General features: G+C 48.0%; 1 protein-coding gene across 1 annotated transcript; it reads left to right on the top strand.

Moving 5' to 3' along the window:
* Positions 1-13,254: 13,254 nt before the first annotated feature.
* Positions 13,255-14,270, top strand: SOWAHD (sosondowah ankyrin repeat domain family member D). Its single transcript, XM_004710111.3, has one exon. It carries the CDS (start codon positions 13,255-13,257, stop codon positions 14,218-14,220), a length of 966 nt encoding a protein of 321 aa, XP_004710168.2. The 3' UTR covers positions 14,221-14,270.
* Positions 14,271-23,513: the final 9,243 nt, after the last annotated feature.

The raw sequence follows: 23,513 nt of genomic DNA, 5'->3' as shown, positions 1-23,513 counted from the left end.
GGGGGACGGGGACTAACTCTAGGTCACAAAAGAATCCCCTGCAGTTTCACTTGTACTTTCCGCCCTTTTGTGTGGAGGGTGATTGGGGAGGAATGTAGAGGCTTCTTAAGCCTGTGACCCTTATCTCCTCTCTCTCTTTAATTTTAACTTTTGGTGTTTGTATTTATCTATACATGTATCACACACTCACACACACACCTTTTGCTAAAGGAAAGTATATTCTATGTAAGTGCACGGCCCATCGCATCAAATGTAAACTGAACTCACTGATATCGAGTCGATACGACTCATAGTGACCCCACAGGACAGGGTAGTGTCCGAGACTGGAACTCTTTACAGGAGTGGAAAGCCCTGTCTTTCTCCCAAAGAGGGCTGGTGGTTTTGAACTGCTGACCTTGTGGTCAGTGACACTATCTCTCTATGCCAGCGGTTCTCAACCTGTGGATCATGACCCCTTTAGGGGTCAAATGACCCTTTCACAGGGGTCACCCAATTCATCACAATAGCAAAATGACAGTGATGAAGTAGCAACGAAAATAATTTTACGCTTGGGGGTACCCACCACATGAGGAACTGTATGAAAGGGTCGCGACCTTAGGAAGGTTGAGAACCACTGCTTTAAACCCCTATATAGGTGGTTCTTCTTCTTCCTTCTTCTTTTCCCACCCTCTTTCCCTTCCTGGCCCTTCCCTCTCCTCTTTATGCCCACCCCCCTCGGTATGAAAAACATTTTTGCTTTTTCCTTCATAATAATGTCATGATATGTTCCCTAACTGTGCGGAGCATAATGTCCTCCAATGTTGCCCATGTCCCGGGAGGTTAACAGACTCAGCAGTGTTTGTTTTTTAAGGATGCATCGCATTCCACTGTGGGAATGTTCCCGAGTTGTTTACCAATTCATCTACCGGTGGGCTTTTTCATTGTTTCCATCTCTTTGCTATGGTACAAATTGCTGCAATACATATGGATGCGCAGGTGTCTGCTCGTGTTCTGTTCGTTATTTCTTTGGGGCATATGACGTGCTCCCCGTAGAGAGATTGCAGCATTATAACGTATTTGTCATCAAGAAGCACCACACTGGTTTGCATAGTGATTGCGCAATTCTGCAAGCCCAGCAGCAAGGTACGCCGAGCCTTCCAATCTCTGCACATCCCCACCTGCACTTAGTATTTTCTGGGTGTTGTTGTTTGACTGTTGCTAACGGTGTCAGTGTAAGGTTTTAAATCGTATTTAATTGATTGTAATTCGTATTTCTCTTGGTGGTGGTGAAGGCAAGCACTTCTTCATGATTGTTGGCCTCCTGGATGTCAACATCAGTAGTGTCTATTCATGTCTTGTGCCCATTGTTTGATTGGGTATTTGTATTTTTATGAGTAAGTTTTGTCATTTTCTATGGAGTTTTTCAATTAGCCCTTCCTCTGAATTTTCATTGCCAACTTTTTTTTTCCCAGTCTGTGAGATGAGCTCTTTTGATACACAGAAATGTCATATTTTGCTAAGGTCCTCGTCCTCGATGTTGCCTTCTGTAGTGTGGGTGTTTTTCATTCTGTTCACTAGTATGTTTATGCTTTTGAGTTTGTCCTGTTTTTTCACTGATGGCTCTTACGGTTAGAGAACTGATATGTGGGTCTTTAATCCATCCTCAGTTTGGTTTTGGATGTGGTGTGAGGTGTGGGTCCGCTCATTCTTTTGTAGATAGAAACTCAGTTCTTCCGGGGCAATTTATTGAAAAAGCTATGTGTTCCCCACTTAATATGTTTTAGTTCCTGATCAAGTGGAGCCCTGGTGGTGTCATGGTTACCTGTTGGGCTGTGATCTGCATGGTCAGCAGTTCAAAACAACCAGCAGCTCCCCTGGAGAAAGACTGGCCTTTCTACTCCTGTAAACAGTGACAGTCTCAGAGAGCCACAGGGGGGCACTAGTCATCAGCAATGCCTGGATGGCAGCGAATTTTGTTTTTGCTATTGGAGTCCTTTATCCAAGATCCAATGTCTGTCGGTGTTTGGGTGTAGGTCTGGGTTCTCAATTTTAATCCATTGGGCTTCATGTCTGTCATTGCACAGTGTCAAGCTGTGTTATTTACCATAGTTTTGAGATCGGGGAGTGAAAAGCCTCCTCCTACTTTGTTTTTTAATAGTGCTTTGCTTTTCTTGGGTTTATTTTCTTTCCATATAAACTTGGTGATTAGCTTTTCCATTTCTTTGAAGAATTGCGCTGGGATTTGGATAGGAATTGCAATAAACTTGGGTTTTCCTCTTTTTTGCTGCTCTACTACTTTATCAAGCATGAAGTCCATTTCCAGGGTCTGGTCTCTCCTGATAAAATGTCCGCTGTGCGTGAGGTGAACACTTGCCTTCTTTGCCTCTAAGGAGCATTCTGGCTGCACTTCTTCCAAGACAAAACTGTTTGTTCTTTTGGCTCTCCGGGGGACTTTCCATATTCTTTGCCAGCAACTTGATCTACAGTCTAAGGAAAAAGTATTTGAGATGCTGAACTTTTTAATATCTCTCTCTCTCTCTCTCTTTCTGTCTCTCAATGTTGTTCTTGAAAATCTATCCAGCAGAAACTCAAAACACCTCACTTCTATCTAGTTGATTCTGACTCAAAGCTGCCCTATAGGACAGAGTCGAACTGCCCCTGTGGGTTTCCAAGACTGTAAATCTTTACAGGAGCTGCATCTGTCTCTCAAAGAACAGCTGGTGGGTTCAAACTGCTGGCCTGGCAGTTAGCAGCCCAGGGCATAACCCACTACCCCACCAGGGCTCCCACAGAACGTACTCCAATTCCACCATTTCCACATGTACGACTGGATGGCGTTGAGTACATGCTTCCACTTGCGCATCCGTTCCCACCTTCCTTGTCCAAACCCGTCGGCCCCCATGAACAAAACGTACTGGCCCCTCCGGCTCCCCTTTCTAACATTTCAAGTTGCTGCTGTCAATTTGATCCCATATACGGGGAGGAGAGGGGTGGGGGGCGGGGGTCTTCAAACTGGACCTGGAGAAATTCCATCATCTTTCGATTTCATTTTTCCACAAACTTTTAAAAATCCCCTTGGAGTTAGGGCTGAAAGAGCACAAGGCCTCAAGGTGTGAAGCTTTTACCTCAAGTCAATCCGGGACACGTGGGAAGGGGAGAACGGCAATCAAAGACTCCGGCATCTGGAGGTGCACACACGCTCTCTGGCACCATCCCACCGGCACCCACACAGTCTTAGCTCCGTGGGAAAAGGACCTTGCTCTTTTATGGCCTTCCCTGCCATTGAGAATCACGTGCTATTAACCCAGGTCTTCGGAGGAAAGAAAATCTATCTTATGAGTGGAACCTCAAGTTCCTGTGCCACAGAGGGCGGTGGCGGCCCGAGGCCTTTGCATGCTCCTCTTCTCAGCATTCATTCCCTTCTGCCGTTATGATTATTATTGTTGTGAATCGGGTGGGGGTTTCCATTTTACACCATCCTTTTGGCATTCACTCATGTAAACCACTTCTCTAACCTCCCAACAGCTTGCCCTCCCCTTCCCCCTTTCCTTCCCCTTCTCCCCACTGTAGGATGTGATCTTCCCCCTTTACCCAAGTTAACACCTGTTTCTCCTCTAGTCTACTACTACTGCCTCCCTTCCTCTCCCGTCCCTCTCTCAACTCCAAACTCGTGACCATCAAGTCATTGATGACTCATAAGCGACCCCCTGTGGGTTTCTGAGACTGTAACTGTTTATAGGAGTAGAAAGCCCACTTTTTCTCCCTCAGAGCTGCTGGTGGTTTAGAACTGCCGGCCATGCATATCAAAGTCCAACGCATAACCGCTACGCCTCCAGGGCTCCATCTTCCATCCCTGGTAACCTTCAAAGTCCGTTTCTTTGGGTATGAAAACCTTTTCTTGATTAACATAAATAAACAAATAAATAACCGTGGTCTCATACAATACTTATCCTTTTGTGATTGACTAACTTCACTCAGCATAAAGAGGTGTTTGAAAGTTTCGTCATTATTCTTTAGAGATGCACAGTAGTTCCTGTGTGTATGTACCAAAGTTATTTAATCATTCCTCACCAACAGGCATATACATAGTTCCCGTCTCCTTGCTACAGTGAAAAATGATGAACAAGGGTGTTGTACTGAAACTTTTTTATAAAACAACCTTATCACCTTCAAAGTACTCTCTATTACACTTAATACATTTGCCAAATCTGCGATTCCATTCTTCGAAACATTTTTCAAACTCATCTATTTGGATGGCTGACAGAACCTCCCTCGTTGTTTTTTTTCTTCACCTCTTCAAATTGCTGTTTTCCCATGTTCCTCTTCATTCTCAGAAACAAAAAGAAGTTGAACAGAGCAAGGTCAGGTGAGTCAGGTGCATGGGGCAAGAGAGACACGCTGTTTTTTGCCAAAATCTAGCGCACTGAGATGGCCATGTGAGCAGGTACATTGTCATGATGGTAAAACCAATTGCCCATCTGCCACAACGCAGGTCTTTTTTGTCGCACACTGTTATGCAATCTTTTCAGAACCTCTGAATAGAAAGCTTGCTTGACAGTCAGACCTGATGGAATGAACTCCAAATGCACTACCAACTGACATTTTCATCTGTTTGGGAAGTTGATGGACGTCCAGTATGAGGTTTGTCATCAATCGACATTTCACCTTTTTGAAACAAGAAAACCACTCGTAGACTTGAGTTTTTCCTTTAGTGCTGGCCTTGTAAGCTGTGTTCAACATCACAACAGTTTCTGTGGCACTTTTCCTGAGCAGGAAACAAAATTTCACAGCAGCACGCTGTTCTTTTAAATCGGCCATCACAAAAAAAGAAGTTCAAGCGAAACTGCTTTTATGAAAAATCACTGTGACCCTAGAGAACCTTCTCAGGAGACACCACGGGCTGCACTAACTCAGAGCGAGTTGCTTGATGCTCACCTAGCAGGAACAATTCGTACTATGAAAGCTCCGCTCAGTGGAGCATTTTTCCTTTTGGGGGGAGAGTACACCCTCATACCTCTCTTCCTAGTATGTTCCTTATTTCTTCAGGGTACATAACAAGAATCACGATTGCTGGGTCATATGATATTTCTATTCTCCAGCATGTGCTGTTTACTGCTTTTTTGCAATTGGCTCTCCATACCAGGAGAAAGATGAGGCTTTCTGCTCCTGGGAAGTCACAGTCTGAGAAACGCACAGGGCCAGTTCTACCCTTTCCTATAGGGTCACCAGGAATCAAAATCTACTCGAAGTCAGTGAGTTGGGTTTTTTTCGTTCTTTTTGTAAGCCTGTGTAAGGCGGTATCTCCCCTTTGTTTTGATTTGCTAGTGATTTTCAATGGCTAGTGAGTTCTTCCTGGGTTTGTTAGCTTCTGGCCTGTTTTGCTCTGCATCTGTAAGCCTCAAGGGCCCTCACTCCTTCAGCTTCACCACAAGTGCCTGTTTCTGAAAAGTTGCTCATGCTTATATATTAAAATGTTGGCGATGAATTAAGATTCCAGATTGCCAATCTCTTCTACACTGGGATTGATTTTCTTTGCTACGCCTAACACTTTGCCATGAATTTTCACCATTCCTTGCCCTCTGTCATCCTTTCTGACAGTTCCTCCCATTTGCTAAACAAAAGCTATACAAGCAAAGCATTGAGCTCGCTTCTAGTTGGGATAGTCCAGGATCTAGAAAGAAACCAATGAATACATTAGAGTAGCCCTTGGATAAAGATAACAGGTAAGACCACTGGCAATGGAAATGCCCACCCTGTAGCCAACAGTATCAAAAACACTTTTCTAGGGTGTGAGGGGTTTTGTCCCTATTTCCTTGGAAGACAGCCAACTACGTGGGTCAGGACTATCCCTTGGTTCGCTTCAGGGTGTGTGTGTGTGTGTGTGTGTGTGTGTGTGTGTGTTTGGTTTTTATTTGCTCTTGTTTATTTCTTTTTTAACAGTTTTATTGACATATATTTCGTGTACCTGATAATTCAGTGCCTCAAATACATTAAAAAGTTGTGCCGTTAGTTTCTCCATTCTTGTACCCAGCGTGCTCTCTCATTACCCAACACCCGCCCCCCCAACCTCCCCTGCCATAGCCCTAAGGAACTATTAATTTAGTTATTGTCTATGTGGATTTACCTATCCTGCATTTCATATAAAAAGCATCACACAGAAAACCCCAACAGCAAAAACAAAATGAAACAGAAAAACCACAATCCAAGGGAAGCAGAAGATAACAGAAACTGGAACAAGCTGAAAACGGGTCAAAAGGAAAAACAAATGTTAATGTGTTCAGTTGTAACTTCGTGGTATCTCCATATTATCATTTATTTCCCCCTTTTGACCCATTTTTAACTTGTTCTAGCTTCTGTTATCTTCTGCTTTCCCTTGGATTAAAAGCAGAATTAAATTCATGCCAGTGAGTTTGGTGGCAATAGCTGCATAACCTCACTGTATCTGTGAGATGAGAGGCCTGGGATTTCCTGTTGCCTCACATGCATGTGAAAGTCGAACTGAGGAAGACTGAAAAAGAATCGATGCATTTGAACTATGGTCTTGGCAAAGAAGGAGCCCTGGTGGCATAGTGCTTATTCACTGGGCTGCTAACTGCAAGGTTAGCAGTTCAAAACCACCAACTGCTTCATGGGCAAAAGATGAGACTTTCCACTCTAGTACAGAGTTACAGTCTGGAAACCCAAGGGGCAGTTCATAGGGTTGATATAAGTTGGCATCAACTCAATGACAGTGGGTTTGAGGGAGTTGGTAGAGAATATTGAAAGTACCATGGACTGCCAAAAGAACAAATATCTGTCTAGAAAAAGTATAGCCAGAATGTTCCTTAGAGGCAAGAATGGCAACACTTTGTCTCATGAATTTTGAACATTATGAGATGGATTGGACAGTGGCTGGCTACAACAATATTGTTATTGTTGTTGTTGTTGTTGTTAGGGGCCCTCCAGTCAATTCTGCCCCATGGCAACGCCATGGACAACAGTACCAAACAACGCCCGGCCTGCACCATCCTCACAATTGTTCTTATGTTTGAGCCCATTGTTGCAGCCATGGTGTCAATCCATCTCAGTGAGGGTCTTCCTCTTCTTCACTGCCCCTCCACTTTTCCAAGCATAATATCCTTCTCCAGCCCTGGTCTCTCCTGATACTACGCTCCAAATATGTGAGACCGAGTCTCATCATTCTTGCTTCTAAGGAACATTGTAGCGATGCTTCTTCCAAGACAGATCTGTTTGCTCTTTTGGCAATCTATGATACTTTCAGGAGCTCTAATGGCACAGTGGTTATGTGTTGGGCTGCTAACCGCAAGATCAGTAGTTCAAAACCACCAGATGCTCCATAGACGAAAGGCTATGCTTTATAGTTCCATAAAGAGATACACTCTTTGAAACTCACAGGAACAGTTCTCCCCTGTCCAATAGGGTCACTATGAGTTGGCATCGACTCGATGGCAGTGAATTTGAGATGGTGCTTTCAGTATTCTTTGCCAACACCATAGTTCAAATGTGTCGATGTTTCTTTGGTCTTCCTTATTCAATGTCCAACTTTCTCGTGCACGAAGTGATTGCAAATACCATGGCTTGAGTTCGATATGCCTGAGTCCTCAAAGTAACATCCTTGCTTTTCAACTCTAACGAGGTCTTGTGCAGCAAATTTACCTAATGGAATGTATTTTGATCTCTTCAATGCTACTTCCATGAGCATGGATTATGGGTCCAAACAAGAGGAAATCCTTGACAACTTCGATCTTTTCCCCAGTTGTGAAGAATTTGGTCATCTTTACGTTGGGTTTAATCCATAGCAAAGGCTGCAGTCTTTGATTGACATTAGCAAGTGCTTTAAGTTCTCACTTTCAATAAGCAAGGTTGTGTATATCATGCAGGTTGTTAGTAAGTCATCCTCCAATCCTGATGCCGCATTCTTCTTCATATAGTCTAATGTCTTCAATCCACATAGTCTAATGCATTTGCATAGTTAATGAAACACAAGTCAACATCTATCTTGTAAGAAATATGGCGAGAATGCTCCTTGGAGGCAAGTATGGCAGGACTTCACTTCACATGCTTTGGACATGTCAGGAGAGAGTAGTCTCTGGAGAAGGGACATCACGCTTGGTGAAATGGAGGGGCAGAGCAAAAGAGGAAGACCGTGGACAGGATGGGTTGACACAGGGGCTGCAACAATGGAGGCTCAAACAAGAACAGCGTGAACACGGTGCTGAACCGGGTGGTGTTTCATTGTGTGGTACGTAGGGTCACTGTGAGTCCGAACCGACTCAATGACAGCTAACAACAACAGCAATATCCCTTCTGCTTTCCACTGCCTGGCTCCAAATGCCAGAGGCCCTCCCAACTGTGCTGTGATTCTGGGGAATGGCATGTGTTTGTGAGGGAGACACTGTGGCTTTGGTCTCTGGCAACAGAGCTAAGCAGAGGCACGTGCGTCATGGGTCTGTGGCATCGGTCAGGCGGAGCCCTGGTTGACGATGCTGAGCTGGAATCAGAGATCGTATTAGTGCTGATAAGGAAAAGGGAATGGCCTGCCTAGTGGTGAGGAAAATTAATAGCCCAAGCCTTCTTCCGTTTTGCATTCTCCTTGCTGGCATTTTGAGACACACACACACAAACATATATGTTGCTGCAGCTGTTTGCATATTCTGGAAGTGTGTGTGCCTGAATGTGGTTTGGTGTTTACAGATTTGGGGTTGCAGAAGGGAGTTTCCGGAGCACGGGAAGTAGCTGCTTGTCAGTCAAGTTTCATTTGGAAAATGAAAGCCTGAGAGCTGGGGGCCCATTCTGGGCCCGGGCCTGATTTCTGAGGCCTCGCTGCACAGGCCGTGGAGCCCTGGTGCCTAGTGGTTATGCGTCAGTAGTTCAAAACCACCAGCCACTCGCTCATCGGAAGAAAGATGAGACTTTCTATTTCGATAGAGTTACTTTCTCAGTAACCTACACGGGCGGTTCTACCCTGTCCTACAGAGTTGCTCTGAGTCAGCAACGACTCAATAGCTGTGAGTTGGGGGGTTTGAGCTGCACATGCCCCATAGCAGCTTCCGCTGGTCTGCTCAGTAAAGCAACCACTTGATTACCTTTTTAAAAATGAACTGACTACATCTGACCTGATTTTGGCATCTTGCAGACTCAGTCTGAGGCGGGGATGTGGGAGTGGGCACCGAGACTCTGGTGCCTGACGAGCCTCCCTCCCTGCCTCCCTCAGCATGCACACAATCGCACGTTCCCAAGCTGCCACATCAGAACGAAGTAACCAATATTTCTTGTGTTCCTGCTAACTGCACAAGTCTAGTGTGACAGTCCCCAAAGCCATTGTGGTTTCTCCTCAGCATGCCAGAGCAAGAGGAGGGAGGGAGGGAGAGAGAGACGAAGAGAAGAGCGCATGGGACACTTTCTTCTGGGTTCCATGGGAATAGCCAAATGGAGGGCTAAACCCACTGCCAAGTAGTTGATTCTGACTCATAGCAACCCCATAGAATAGAGTAGAACTGCCTCTGTGGGTTTCCAAGGCTGTCCGTCTTTACGGAAACAGACAACTTCGTCTTTCTCCCACCGAGTGGATAATGGGTTCAAACTTCTGACCTTGAGGCTAGCAGCCTAACGTGTAACCCACTGCACCACCAGGTTCCTTACACAAAGGGTGAGGGAGGAGATTATTCTGGGCTGCGGTAATCCTAGCAAGTTTTTTGGAGAAAGTGGAAGCTGAGGCCGACCTTGCAGGACAGGGAGACGTTGTGAGGGAGGGCTTTCCAGGTGGTGGAGGGCACGTTCTAGGTATGATCAGGTTGTGACAAGTCCATCCATTTGGCTGGAATTTTGGAACTCATAAAAGTGATTGGCAGTCGTCTTGAAGGTAAACAAGCGGCCATCTAGCTCAGAAGCAACAAAGCCCACATGGAAGAACACATTAGCCTGTGTGATCATGAGGTGCCCAAGGAATCAGTTATCAGGCGTCAAAAAACAAAAAATCATATCATTGTGTGCTCACCTCCATGATATGATCGCTGAAGACAAATGGGTGGCGAAGCAAATGTGGCAAAGAAAGCTGATGGTGCCCGGCTATCAAAAGGTATAGGGCCTGGGGTCTTAAAGGCTTGAAGGTAAACAAGCGGCCATCTAGCTGAGAAGCAACAAAACCCACATAGAAGAAGCACACCAGCCTGTGCGATCACAAAGTGCCAAAGGGATCGGGTATAAGGCATCATCAGAACAAAAAATCTTACCATAGTGAATGATGCGGGGAGGGCAGAGCAGAGACCCAAACCCCATTTATAGGCCACTGGAGATCCCCTTGCAGAGGGGTTTCGGGGAGGAGAGGAGCCAGTCAGGGTGCGATGTAGCAACGATGGAAAATACAACTTTCCTCTGGTTCCTAAATGCTTCCTCCACCCCCACTAACACGATCCGAATTTTACCTTGCAAGTCTGGCTAGACCAGAGGATGTACACTGGTACAGATAGGAACTAGAAACACAGGGAATCTAGGGTGGATGATCCCTTCAAGACCAGTGGTGTGAGTGGCGATACTGGGAGGGTGGAGGGAGGGTGGGGTGGAAAGAGGGAATCGATGACAAGGATCTACATGTGACCTCCTCCCGGGGGGACGGACAACAGAAAAGTGGGTGAAGGGAGATGTCTTACAGGGAAAGATATGACAAAATAATAATTTATAAATTATAAAGGGCTCATGAGGGATTGGGAAGCGGGGAGGGAGGAGAGAAAATGAGGACCTGATGCCAGGAGCTTAAGTGGAGAGCAAATGTTTTGAGAATAATGAGGGCAATGAATGTACAAATGTGCTTTACACAATTGATGTATGGATTGTGATAAGAGTTGTATGAACCCCTAATAAAACAATTTTTAAAAGAATAATAATAAAAAAAGAGTGATTGGCAGTTGAGAAGCCTGGCTTGAATGCCTGTCCTTCTGTGCCAGGACAAAGGCTATGGAGTCGGACAGACCTGCTCTACCACTTCCTGCTGAGTGACCTTGGCCAAGTGGCCTAACATCTCTGCAAACCGGAGACAGTAATGGCACTTAGCTCATTGGGAGGATGAAAGGAATGAGTGTGGATATGTAGAAAGCAACTGGCCCAGTGCCTGGTACATAGGAAATGTTCAAAATGGGATCACAAACACAGGGTGTCTTGAAGGATAGTTTGAGCAGGTCCCCCAAATTCAAAGGTGTGAGAAACCATGACATCACTCGACTCCATGGCTCTCTTCCCATGCTAGCGCCCACGGAATCCTTACTGACTTTTATTGTCAACTTTAATCAGAGACTAATCTGTCATACATAGTATTGCAAATTGCAAAAATGTGATATTTCTTAGAACATATCAATGCTAACAAGGAAGTTGTTTTGGAAAATTTTTCTACATTGAATTTACACCCTTATTAAGTCACATTGTTAAGGGTCCTGGCATCGCTGATGGGTAAACGTTTTACTTATAACTTCAAGGTCAATGGTTCAAGCCCACCGGCTGCTCCAGGGGAGAAAAATGAGGCTATTTGCTCCAGTAAAGATTTGGAGCCTCTGGAAGGGCAGCTGTGCATTGGAATCAATTCCGGGGCAGTGGGTTTGGATTTGGTTAATCACATTATGAGTAGCTGAGGAGAAGCCTGCGTTAATTGTTCCCCATCGTTTCCTTTAATTGCCGCTTCAGTGTCCAAAAAAAAGTTAATAACGGTTCACCAGATGACTTTCCACACAACTGTGTCAAAAATGCCCCAATATATGACAAAATCAGCTGCCATCAAAACATTGGCAGCTAAAACAAAAGCTAACCGTGCGTGTTCATAGTGAATGCAGATGAAACCACGCGATTCAAAGCATCGTTGCCACTGGTTAATGACTGTTTAAATAATGACAGCTCTGACCCCAGTGCTTTAGAAGACTCAAAAGGGAAATTATCATAGTGTTTCAGGCTGGTGGGAATATTGATAAATGTAAAGTGGGCTTCTGAAAAAAGTGTTTATTGTTGTCACTATAACGATAACTCAGAAAATAAATAAAGCCCCTGCCACTGGTGTGCTTTTGACTCGCAGTGACCCTCCATAGGGTTTCCCAGCCTTGTGTGGTCCATACCACCTAATTCCCCTAATGACCTAGTGAAGTCAGGGAGAAAAAGTAATTGATTCCACCCATCACTGAACTGCCATCCCTCCTGACCCAGACTGTTGGAACAGTCTCCCGGCTTCCTACCTCTGCCAGAATTATGTTCCTAAAACAGCACCTTAAACATGGCTTTGTGCATCCCTAGCTCAACAACCTTCCATGGCTCCCACTGACTCATGGACTGAGCTCCGCAACATGCTGGTGGTAGAGGTGGGGCAAGAACGACCACTTGTGGAGGGAATCATAAATATCTTTTTAAAGCTCTGAAGCTCTTCCCAGAATTCAGCAGGCCCTTCAGGGAAAGGGCAGGGTTGGGCCTCTGGAGAGAGCAGGGCGTTGCCTTGGCTTCTGACTCAGGTTCACCTGTCACCGATTCCTGCTGCCTGCCTGGGAAAGGCTAAAGAGGAGGAGGAGAGAGAAACGGAACAGGGGTCACCAGGGAGCAGGGATGTACCCCTCCTCAATTCCCGGCCCCTGGCCGAGGCCAACTTCCTGGGCTAGGCTTTCAGGGACCGAATTCCAGGTAGCTCCGAGCACTGAGGGATCAGTCACTGGGGCCGCCGGGCCGCCTCTGTGAATGCTGGGCGCTGGACAAAGGCGACTCAGGGACAAAGTGCAGGGAGACTCCTGAAAGATAAGCGGGAAGGGCAAAGGAAGGGGGCGGGGATCGAGCGCCCCGGATATCCAGGCTGGCGCTCCCCGAGGCGGCGGCAGCGGGAACCTAGCTCGGGCCCGTCGGGGCGGGGGTGGGCGCGCGCCAGCCCCTTCGGCGGGCATGTGGGGCGCTGGGGCGCCTGAGGCCGCGGGGCCAGAGGCAGAACTGCCCGGTTCACCTGGCGGCTCTGGGCGGGGCGTGCGCGCCCGGGGCCAGCTGCTAGCCTGCGGGAGCCCAGATGCGGGGACCGGGCTCGCTGGGGGGCCAGGGCCCGAGAGCCCAGCCTCCTCGCCCCAGCGCCCAGAGCCGGCCCTCCCTCGCCCACGGAGCCGCCCTCCCCCGCTTCCCCTCCCGCGCTCCTTCTTTCCCTCCCTCCGAGCCCAGTTGCTTAAACTGTTTCCTTCCCCAGCGCCCGCGCCAGTTCCTCTCCTGGTGCGAGCCGGGCCGGGCGGCGAGAGCCAGACTGACCCGGAGACCGGGACCGGCGGCCAGAGCATGGCGCAGCCCCGGGGGCCCGCGGGCCGGCCGCCTCGGGCCTCGTCAGACGTGCCGATGAGGCTGCGGACTGCCCCGCCACTGCGTTCCTCCAGTGCGGACGCCGGGGTCCTGGACAGGTACCGGGGCACCTACGCCAAGGGCGCCAACGTCCGGGAATCCTTCCCCAGCGCGGGGATGCTCCCGGCCGTCGGCTCTGCGCGCCGCCGGGGGGCGCTGCGCGAGCTGCTGGGACAGCAGGGGGCGACTCTCGCCCAGGGGCCGTCGGAGGAGAGTGCCCAGGAGCCGCCGGCGCCGCCGCCGCCGGCACCGCCGGCGCTTGGTGGGTCGCAAGGCAGCGGGCTGTGCATGGAGCCCCGCGAACACGCGTGGATGCTGGCGGCAGCCGAGGGCCGCTTTGAGGTGCTGCGGGAGCTCCTGGAGGCCGAGCCGGGGCTGCTGCTCCGGAGCGACCCGATCACGGGCTACACGGTGCTGCACTGGCTGGCCAAGCACGGGCGCCACGAGGAGCTCATCCTGGTGCACGACTTCGCCAAGCGCCACGGGCTGCGGCTCGACATGAGCGTGCCGGGCAGCGGCGGCCTCACGCCCCTCCACCTGGCCACCCAGCAGGGCCACGACATGGTCATCAAGGTGCTCGTGGGCGCCCTGGGCGCCGACCCCACGCGCCGGGACCACAGCGGCCATCGGGCCTGCCACTACCTGCGGCCCAACGCGCCCCGGCATCTGCGCGAGCTGGCGGGGGCTGAGGAATGGGAGGTGGTCGATGGCCAGCAGTGTGGCAACAGCAACAACAACAGCAGCGGCACGTGGCTTCTGCGTCGGAGCGCGAGCAATTTGGGCTCGAAGGCCGGGAATTCCACGAAGAAAGCGGCGGCGGCCAAAGAGAAGGACTCCGGGAGCACCCGAGTGGCACAAATCCATGGCCTGCTGCGCCAAGCGTTTCCCTTCTTCCAGGACCGTTGAGGCGGTGGAGCCTGGAGAGCGCCGAGCGCCACTGCTGCTGTGCGGAAGCTTGGTGCCCTGGTCTCCGCGATCGTACCCAGGGGGGCGACTGCTTCAGCCCCAACTCCAGATCGGGCCAACAACCCGCGTCTGCTGGAAGCCCGCCAGCTGTGGCGGTCTCAGGAACCTGCCCCAAGCCTCCTGCTGCTAGTGTCAGAGAACCTACCCCCAGTAGAGAGAGAGTCGCGTCCCAGGCTGGCCTGGTCCCAATGCTGCTAGAACCCAGGAGCGCAAGCTGCGAAGTCCTGCTGTGTGAACTCACTCACTGCCCTTGAGAGACCGTTAAACTTCCAACAGCCATTTCTGGGCAGTCGGAAACTTGGGTTTGATTGGGAAACATCGGCTAGAATGAGGGAGTTCAGACTGTAACGCACTGATGCAGAGGAAGTGCCTATCTGCAGGTGAACTTGGCCAGGAAAGGGTCTCCTTGGACTGGTTGAGTGGGCTCTTAAAACAACCCCGAGAAACTAAAAAAAATTTAATTTAAAATAAAATAAAAACAACCCTGAGTACCTTTTGCCAGTGTGTCATAGATGACTTCTTGTGTATATTAAAATGGTCGGTGCTTTCCTTTCCTAGGACAAACATGTCTTGGAGTACATTTTAATTTTGCATTTCTTTTTCTCCCGTAACCCCATGGGGTGAAGCTGCAGGAAAAGATCCCCAACCTATGGGCATGTGGCGCTGAGCTAGTGGTCTCTCTGAGTTGCTGACCCTCATTCTCAGAGCCAAGGGTCCACAATGCCTTTCACTTTGGCTCTGAGTAGAGATACCCAGTTTATCTGTGGTCACCTCCACCCTCCTCTTGGGCATCCAGGTCTGGCCTTTGTCACAAGAGGAATTGTGTCTGGGGCAGGTGTTGTTATATGCCATCTGTCGAGTTGCTTCAGACCTCAAGGAACCCTCTGGGGATCAGAAGAAACTGCCCGGTCTTGCACCATTCTCACATGGGCGGAGTCCACTCTTGCAGCCACTGGGTCAATCCATTTTCTTTTCAGCTGACCCTCTGCCTTACGAAGCATGATGTCCTTCTCCAGGGACTGGTCCCTCCTGATAACATGCCCAAGATGCATGAGATGGAATGTCACCAGCCTTGTTTTTTAAGACTTGTTCTGGCTGGGCTTCCTGTAAGACAGGGGGATGGTTAAATGCAAGGGCTCCAAATTAACCAATTTGGATCTTTCCTGAGAAGTCAGGTACTATACCTTAGCCACGGCGCTGCTTCCGTGAAGCACCTCTGCTGTGTTGGCTTAAAAAAAATTAAGTTTAATATATACACTGATGGTAGGGAAATTGCTCCAAATCAGAAGGACTGTGAGTTGAGTTAAAAGGGAGGGGGTGTTGACTTGGCCTGAAAGGAGGGAGGAAGAGTGGGCTGCTAGAAATCCCAGATGCCTCCAGAACAATGCATTAGGAAAAAAAGTGTTGTCTCCTCCCCACCCTCAGGCTTAGTAGCCCTTGTTATGTTCCAGGCAGCCCTCTTCCCAGGCCTTAGAAGCCCAGAACCAAATAGATACCACCAAACAGACCTAGAGAAGCAACCCTGAGCCCATCCACCCTCCTCTGCCTGGTGGGAGCCTGTTAATGATGTAGTGGATTACCGGTGAGTCTGCTCACTGCCAGGCCAGCAGTTTAAAAGCCAACAGCCACCCCCTTCAAAATGTAGTAGCCATGGAAATTCACAAGAGTAATTCTTTTCTGTCCTATAGAAACATTGAGTCAGAATTGACTGGATGTTCATGAGATAGGTTTTTGGTTGTTGGGGGGTGAGGGTGGTGTATTCCCTCTTTGTTGCCCACTCTATGATCAAACTTGTCCCGAAGAACCCATTAGGTAATGATTACGAGTTGGGCTGTGATCCATAAGGCCGGCAGTTCAAAACCACCTGCCTCTCCTCAGGAGAAAGACAAGGCATTCTGCTCCCATAAACAGTTACAGTCTGGGAAACTCGCCCTAGAGACTTGCTATGAGTCAGCATCCACTCCGTGGCAGTGAGTTTAGCCTTTGGAATGTATCTGTCCAAGCAATTGTGTGTTCAATAGTTCGAATGCACCCACCCAGGCCTCAGAAGGAAGGCTTGGCAGTCTAATCAGCTCAGGAAAATCCTTTGGGTCGAAGTTCTACCTTGACACCCATGGGGTTGCCAGGAGTCAGTTTGGTGAAAAGGAAAAAGAAAACTCACTGCCATGGAGTGGATGCTGGCTCATAGTGACCCTTTTAGGACAGAGTAGAACTGCCCTGTGAGTGGCCGAGACTGTCACTCTTTTACGGGAGTAGAAAGCCCCTCTTTCTCCTTGCAGAGCACCTGGCCGTTTTGAAGTACTGACCCTGTAGTTAGCAGCCCAACATGTCACCACAGCCACACAACACCAGATTCAGCCATTTCTGCACGTGCAGTTCTATGCCCTTGGTTACCTTCTTCATGTTACGTGGGCCCATTTCCAAAGTATTCTACCCTCTTTAGCATAATAAGCTTTGCATCTAACCTTTCCAGTGATTCCAGTCAATTTCATCATGTACAGAGAGTTCTTTAAAAGAGCCTAAAGTTCAATGCAAACCTTTACTGATTGAGCGACCCAACTGTCATTGTGGGGTGTGTGTGTGTGTGTGTGTGTTTAAGCATAGCATGTCCTTTATTTTCTTCTAAAGGAAGACGATTGTTCCTGGATTCCACCGTGTGGGTCAAATTTCCCCAAATCCCGCCTCCACCTCCACCTCCCATGCCCATTTTACAGATACAACTGGTTAATAGTAGATGCTGGGCTGCCCTTTCTGCTCCACCTCCCACTTGACAGCTGCCAAGATGGGTTCGGCTTGGTGAGGGCTGTCAAAACAAAACCTTCCTGCCGCTTGGCTGCATCTGCAGGCTGAAAGCCTGCAGGGGAAGATAGGCGGGCACCTTAGCCCAGCATTCAAAGGCCACTTATAACAGTAACCAAAGAACAACCCAAACCCAAACCAAACCCTCGTGGCTGTCAAATCTATTTCCAGGCAGCACAATCCTATAGGACAGGGTAGAACTGCAGGCACTGTTTCCAAGGTTTCCAAATCTGTGAATCTTTACCAAAAGTGGTCTCATAGGTCTCCCCCAGAGCGGCTGGTGGAGTTGGAGTCAGAGCACCTGGAGAATCCGAACCGGTTATGTTTGGGGTGCTTTCAGTAGGCTTGGCCTCACTTATGGCCGCCACGCCCTCCTTCTAGGAAAGGTTAGCACCTCGGTATCCTCACGAGTTAGCAGGGTCAGAGACCCTAGACAAGGCCCAGCCCTGCTCTTGCCAAAAGAATAAAACAACAAATCAGCTAGAAGCTTCGAGCGTGGCTGTGGAGACGGTTTCCTGGAGTCAGCGCTTCTCTGCCACCAATTTTCTTGCTCTTGTTTCCCCCTCCTCCTGTGATATTGTCAAGCCTACGTCCTCCATGTGAAATTGAGGTTTGGCGTTCAGGGAACACACTCCCATGCTGACAAGACTCCATGCCTCACATCAAGCCATTGGCATTTCTGGTATGCTTTCCGAGGCAAGGCTGGTATGCTTACCCCAAGAGAAAGAGCCAATTCCCTGAGAAACCTCTTTCCAGAGGAGCGAGACGGACTTCAGCAGATGATGCCAAACGGCGCTGAAGCGGGGAACCCAAGCCAAGAAAGGAGACCACTAGAAGACGAATTGGATAGCTAAGCATGGTGGGGAGGGGGAGAGGGGTGGGGGTGGGGGCAGAGAGGAGGGAGATGCTGAAGCAGCTCAGAGTAGGGGCCCTGACCCAGGAAGAGGTGTAGGGAAGGTTTTCTGGGGAGGGCAGTGAAATCAGGTTTGGAGGCTGCAGGGGTAGGTGGGAGCTGGCCAGGGGAGGAGGGGGCTGGGGGATTGTTGACAAGGATCCGCAGCCTGTATCCAGAACAGTACGTCAGCCAATTGACAGAAGACTGGGGACTGCGGGAGAGAGGCAAGGCTGAGAAGCAGATGCGAGGTGCCAGTAGATGGGTCTCATAGCCAGGACCCATGGCTGTCGAGTTGATTCCAACTCATGGTGGCCCCACAGATGGCCAAACAGACCGATGTTCCAAAGGGTTTTCAATGACTGCCCTTTCTAAAGTAGATCGCCAGGCTTTTCTTCCTAGATGCTTCTCTCTGAGTAGACTTGAGTCTCCTACTTTCGGAGCTAGCAGTGGAACTGAAGTAATTGTACCACCCAGGGCCACCTCCAACTCAACCCAACTCACTGCCTTTACCCAGTACATTCCTATTCTGTAGGAAAAAGCCGAACTGCCCCTGTGGGTTTCCCAGACTGGAACTCTTTATCAGAAGCTGAATGCCTCATCTTTCTTCTGGGGCGCAGCCAGTGGGTTCGAACTTAGCAGTCCAACACATTGCTCACTACACCACCAGGGCCTCCTCCTCACAGAGTAGAACTGCCCCTGTGGGTTTCCCAGACTGTAATTCTTTATGGGAATAGGAATCCTCATTTTTCTCCCAAGGAGCTGTTGGTGGTTTAGTTTCGAACTGGCAACCATGAGGATCATAGCCCAACCCATAACCACTACACCACCAGGGATCCTACATGGCCTCCTAGGTCATGCTAAAAAAGGTACAAATATTTTCAACTGAAAAGCAGTTTGGAGCCAAAGAAAGTTTCTGAGCAAAGGAATAACAAGATGAATTTACAAAAATAAAGAAAGAACCCTGGTACCCCGTCTCCCTGAAAATAAGACAGTGTCTTATATTAATTTTTGCTCCCAAAGATGCACTAGGTCTTATTTTCAGGGGATGTCTTATTTTTCCATGAAGAAGAATACAGTACACATTTATTGTTTATTGTTTTATTAAAAGAGACCTCGCACTTCCTGTCTGCTCTGGCTGTGCTGCGGCCAACAGTGAGCTGTGTGGCGGCTCCCACTGCTACGGCCCAGAGTCCAGAGTTACGGTAGCTTCAGGGGGCCTTATTTTCAGGGAGATTCCTAATATTTCAGCGAGAGGCAAAGCTGTAAGTAGGTCTTATTTTCGGGAGATGTCTTACTTTCGGGGAAGCAGGGTAGTCATATGGAGGTTGGTGTGCCAGTAGAGAACACTAGGGGCAAATATGTTACACAAGAAAAGCCATGTGTCAGCCTGAGAAGTTCAAAAAGCCCCGGCCAGGGCTCTCATTACCGTTGAGTGATGCCGACTCCTAGTAGCCCAAACAGGACAGGGTAGAACTGCCCGTCTTGAGTTTCTGAGACGGAAACTCTTTACAGGAGTAGAAAGTCCCATTGTTTTCCAGCAGAGCCGCTGGATATAGCTCACAGTTAGTAGCTCAACGTGGAACCACTATACCACCAGGGCTTTCAACTTCCTCTTTCTTTTTAACTTTCTCCTCCAGACTTCGGTCTAATACATTTTACCAGGAAGTCCTGCCAGCAGTGCTGATGGCACAGTGGTGAAAGCACTCAGCTGCCAACCAAAAATTCAGTGGTTCGAGCCCACCAGCCTCTCTGCGGGAGAAAAGCAGTGGTCATGCTTCTAAAATAATCTACAGTCTTGGAAACCCTGCGAGACAGTTCTGCTCTGCCCTATAGGGTCACATCAAGTCGGAAGCAGCATGATGGTGATGGATTTGATTGGGGTTGAACTCCATAATAAGCAAGGGTTATGCCGGCCTAATCCTCAGGCCTAATCCTGCTGACCAAAAGGTTGATGATTCAAATTCGCCAGCTGTTCCACAGGAGAATGATGTGGTGGTCAGCTTCAGAAAAGGTTTTCCACTCAAAGATTTGGGAACCCTCAGGGGCAGGTTTACTTTGACCTGCGGCTATGGGTAGGAATGGACTCACAGTTGCGGGTATAGAAGGCCTGCATTTGAAACTGACAAAGGTGGAGCTGCCCGTGTGGAAGACCTTCGCTCCCCATTCCTCACCTCCACCCTAGGCAAACAGCCAGACAGAAAGTCACACACAGTGACCATGGGGACAACACTCAAACCCCCCTCGGGGTGGTCGAAAGTGGCCAAAATAACCTGGGTTCAAATTCTACCTCCCCCATGAGTTGCTGGGTGACCTGGAGCAAACTGGGATTGCTGTTTCTTCTTCAGTAAAAGGAAAACAATATGGTGGTGGGGTGAGGGTGGGGTTCCAAAAGTTGGTGGGAAGAGTTCACGGTCTTTTCATTCCATTGTTCCACAAGGTTTTGGAAGACTTTGACTAACCCTCCCTTCGTACAATCTCCTTGGCGGACTGCGCTGCGACTCCAACGCAATGTATGGACAACACCTCGAAGGTCGGTCGCAGGACACTCAAGAAACACGGCAGAAATCCTAGTTGCTCTTTGAAAGAAGCGAAAGGTTCGGCAGGTGCTCTTGTATATAAATCTTTCTTATACACATATGTGTGTCCATACATTTGTTTCTCTAATCTACCCAGACTGACACAACATCACATATCATACAATTTAATTCGTTCGATTATATGAAGATTTGTGCAATCATCACAATCAATTTCAGATAATTTTCTTCTCAAACTCATGGTTGTTAGTGAATAAACATGTCTTTCCCTGAAGTAAAGAGGTTTTATGTTTTAAAAGTTTTACTGGCACTGCCTCTACATATCATACAATTCAATAGTCCAATCATGTTTAGAAGACTTGAGCAAGGAAGTTCCTAGGGAATACCAAAAATAGACTTTGGGGCCAGGGTGTGGCACCCCATCAGACTCGATCTGAAAACACTCCTAAAGGTCAACAAAGAGACCTTGAACTATTTACAGGATTTTCTCTTTTTTGTTATTGTTTTTGTTGTTGTTTTGTTTTCTTCTGTTGCAGTTTTGCTTTGTTTTGTTTTTGTTTGTATTATTATCTCTGCAGGTCTATCTAGGTAAGATAGGTGGGATAAACAACCTGGAGGAGAAAACAACAGGACCAACGGTTCCAGGGGACATGGGAGAGTGGGAGGTGGGGAAAGGAAGTGGTGTTAATAAACCCAGAAACAAGAGAACAACAAGTGGTCCAAAATCGGTGGTGAGGAGGGTGTAGGAGGCCTGGTAGGGGTTGATCAAGGGCAATGTAACCGACAGGAATTACTGAAACCCAAATGAAGCCTGAGCATGATAGTGGGACAAGAAGAAAGTAAAAGGAAATAGAGGAAAGAACTAGGAGGCAAAGGGCATTTATAGAGGTCTAAATACAGGCATGTACACAAGTAAATATATTTACATATGACGATGGGGAAATCGATCTATGTGCATATATTTATAGGTTTAATATTAAGGTAGCAGATGGACATTGGGCCTCCACTCAAGCACTCCCTCAATGGAAGAATACTTTGTTCTATTAACTTGGCATTCCATGATGCTCACCTTCCTGACATGATTGCTGAAGACAAAGTGGGTGCGTAAGCAAATGTGGTGATGAAAGCTGATGGTGCCCGGCTATCAAAAGATATAGCGTCTGGGGTCTTAAAGGCTTGGAGATAAACAAGCAGTCATCTAGCCAAGAAGCAACAAGGCCCACATGGAAGAAGCACACCAGCCTGTGTGACCATGAGGTGTCAGTCGAAGGGAACAGGAATCAGGCATCAAAGAACAAAAAATCATATCATTGTGAATGAGGGGGAGTGTGGAGCGGGAACCCAAAGCCCATCTGTAGGCAGCTGGACATCCCCTTACAGAAGGGTCGTGGGGAGGAGACGAGCCAGTCAGGGTACAGCATAGCATTGATGAAACATACAACTTTCCTGTAGTTCTTTAATGCTTCCTCCACCCCCACCCACCACTATCATGATCCCAATTCTACTTTACAAATTTGGCTAGACCAGAGCATGTACATTGTACAGATAGGAACTGGAAACATAGGGAATTCAGGACAGATGAACCCCTCAGGGCCAGAGGTGAGCGTGACGATACCAGGTGGGTAGAGTGAAGGTGGGATAGAAAGTACCTCAAGCTTGTTCCAAAATGCTTCCATCATTCCAAAATAAAACCAAGGATCTACATGTAACCCCCTTCCTGGGGGACGGACAGCAGAAAAGTGGGTGAAGGGAGACATTGGACAGTGTAAGATATGACAACATAATAATAATTTATAAATTATCAAGGGTTCGTGAGAGAAGGGTGCGGGGAGGGAGGGGAAAAATAAGGAGCTGCTACCAAGGGCCCAAGTCGAAAGTAAATGTTTTGAGAATGATGAGGACAACAAATGTAAAATGTGCTTGACACAATGGATGGATGGATGGATTGTGATAAGAGTTCTATGAGCCCCCAATAAAACGATTTTTTTTTAAAAAAAAAAAGGAGAGTTGTACAATCGCCACCAAAGTCAGTTTTAGAAAATTTTTTCTTGTACTCATCATTATTATCTCCCTATTTCCACTCAACCTCCCCCATCTTCCCCCCAACAAACCATTAATCCAGTTACTGTCTCTATAGATTTACCTGAATTAATATTAATTGATTATATATGCTGGCCCAGTCATTATACTAGACTGTTTGACATAGTTTTAAAAATGCTGCAATCATTTTTTTAATGTACATAGTACAAAATTAACCAGTTTAAAATAAACAGTATTTACAGTACCTCAAGCTTATTCCAAAATGCTTCCATCATTCCAAAATAAAACGATGGGCTCATTTCCCTTCTCCCAGCCCCTAGCATCTACTAATCTGTCTTCTCTAGAAGTTGTACTATTTTGGATCCATAAAACTCAAACGCATTGTCATCGAGTCAATTCTGACCCATAGTGACCCAATAGGACAGGGTAGAACTTGCTCTGTGAGTGTCTGAGCCTGTAACTCTTTATGGGAGTAGAAAGCCTTGTGTTTCTCCTTTGGAGCAGCTGGTGGTTTTGACCCACTGACCTTGTGGTTGGCAGCCCAGCTCTTAAGCACTATGCTATCAGGGCTGGATATTTCATGTAAATAGGAGTATACAATATGGGAAAAAAGATATGTTCACCTTCCCGGAGAGTTCTTTTCCATCCGGAGCAGAGGAGCAGTCGTTTCTTAAAGACAATGTTTGCTTCTCTGCTGATTGTCTTCACACCCAACCTGCTTGTGCTTTAGACATGATTGTTGCACGCTAACTGGTCTTGATTTCAGCACACAGAACTAAATGCCAACCAAAAACATGTTAGCTGTTCATTCCAGTTGAAGCCGTAAACTGGCTTCAGGGCTAAACCTGAACTCCTCTGAGGACAGTAGAAGGTCTTCATCAGCTACTGGCTCTGTTTTTCTATAGAAATGTCCCTCCCCACCTCCAGCCAACATAGCCTACCTGCCCCCCCCCCAGCTTTCTCTC

The sequence above is a fragment of the Echinops telfairi genome, unplaced genomic scaffold (assembly GCF_000313985.2).
Source record: "Echinops telfairi isolate 266 unplaced genomic scaffold, ASM31398v2 ScPeMD7_7427;HRSCAF=8465, whole genome shotgun sequence".
NCBI classification, from domain to species: Eukaryota; Metazoa; Chordata; class Mammalia; order Afrosoricida; family Tenrecidae; genus Echinops; species Echinops telfairi.
The sequence above is the reverse complement of the archived record's forward strand: the minus strand, read 5'-3'. Positions and strand labels throughout refer to the sequence as shown.

Bases quoted from the DNA above. Each gene is read 5' to 3' on its own strand.
- SOWAHD (XM_004710111.3), top strand. From the start codon at position 13,255: ATGGCGCAGCCCCGGGGGCCCGCGGGCCGGCCGCCTCGGGCCTCGTCA.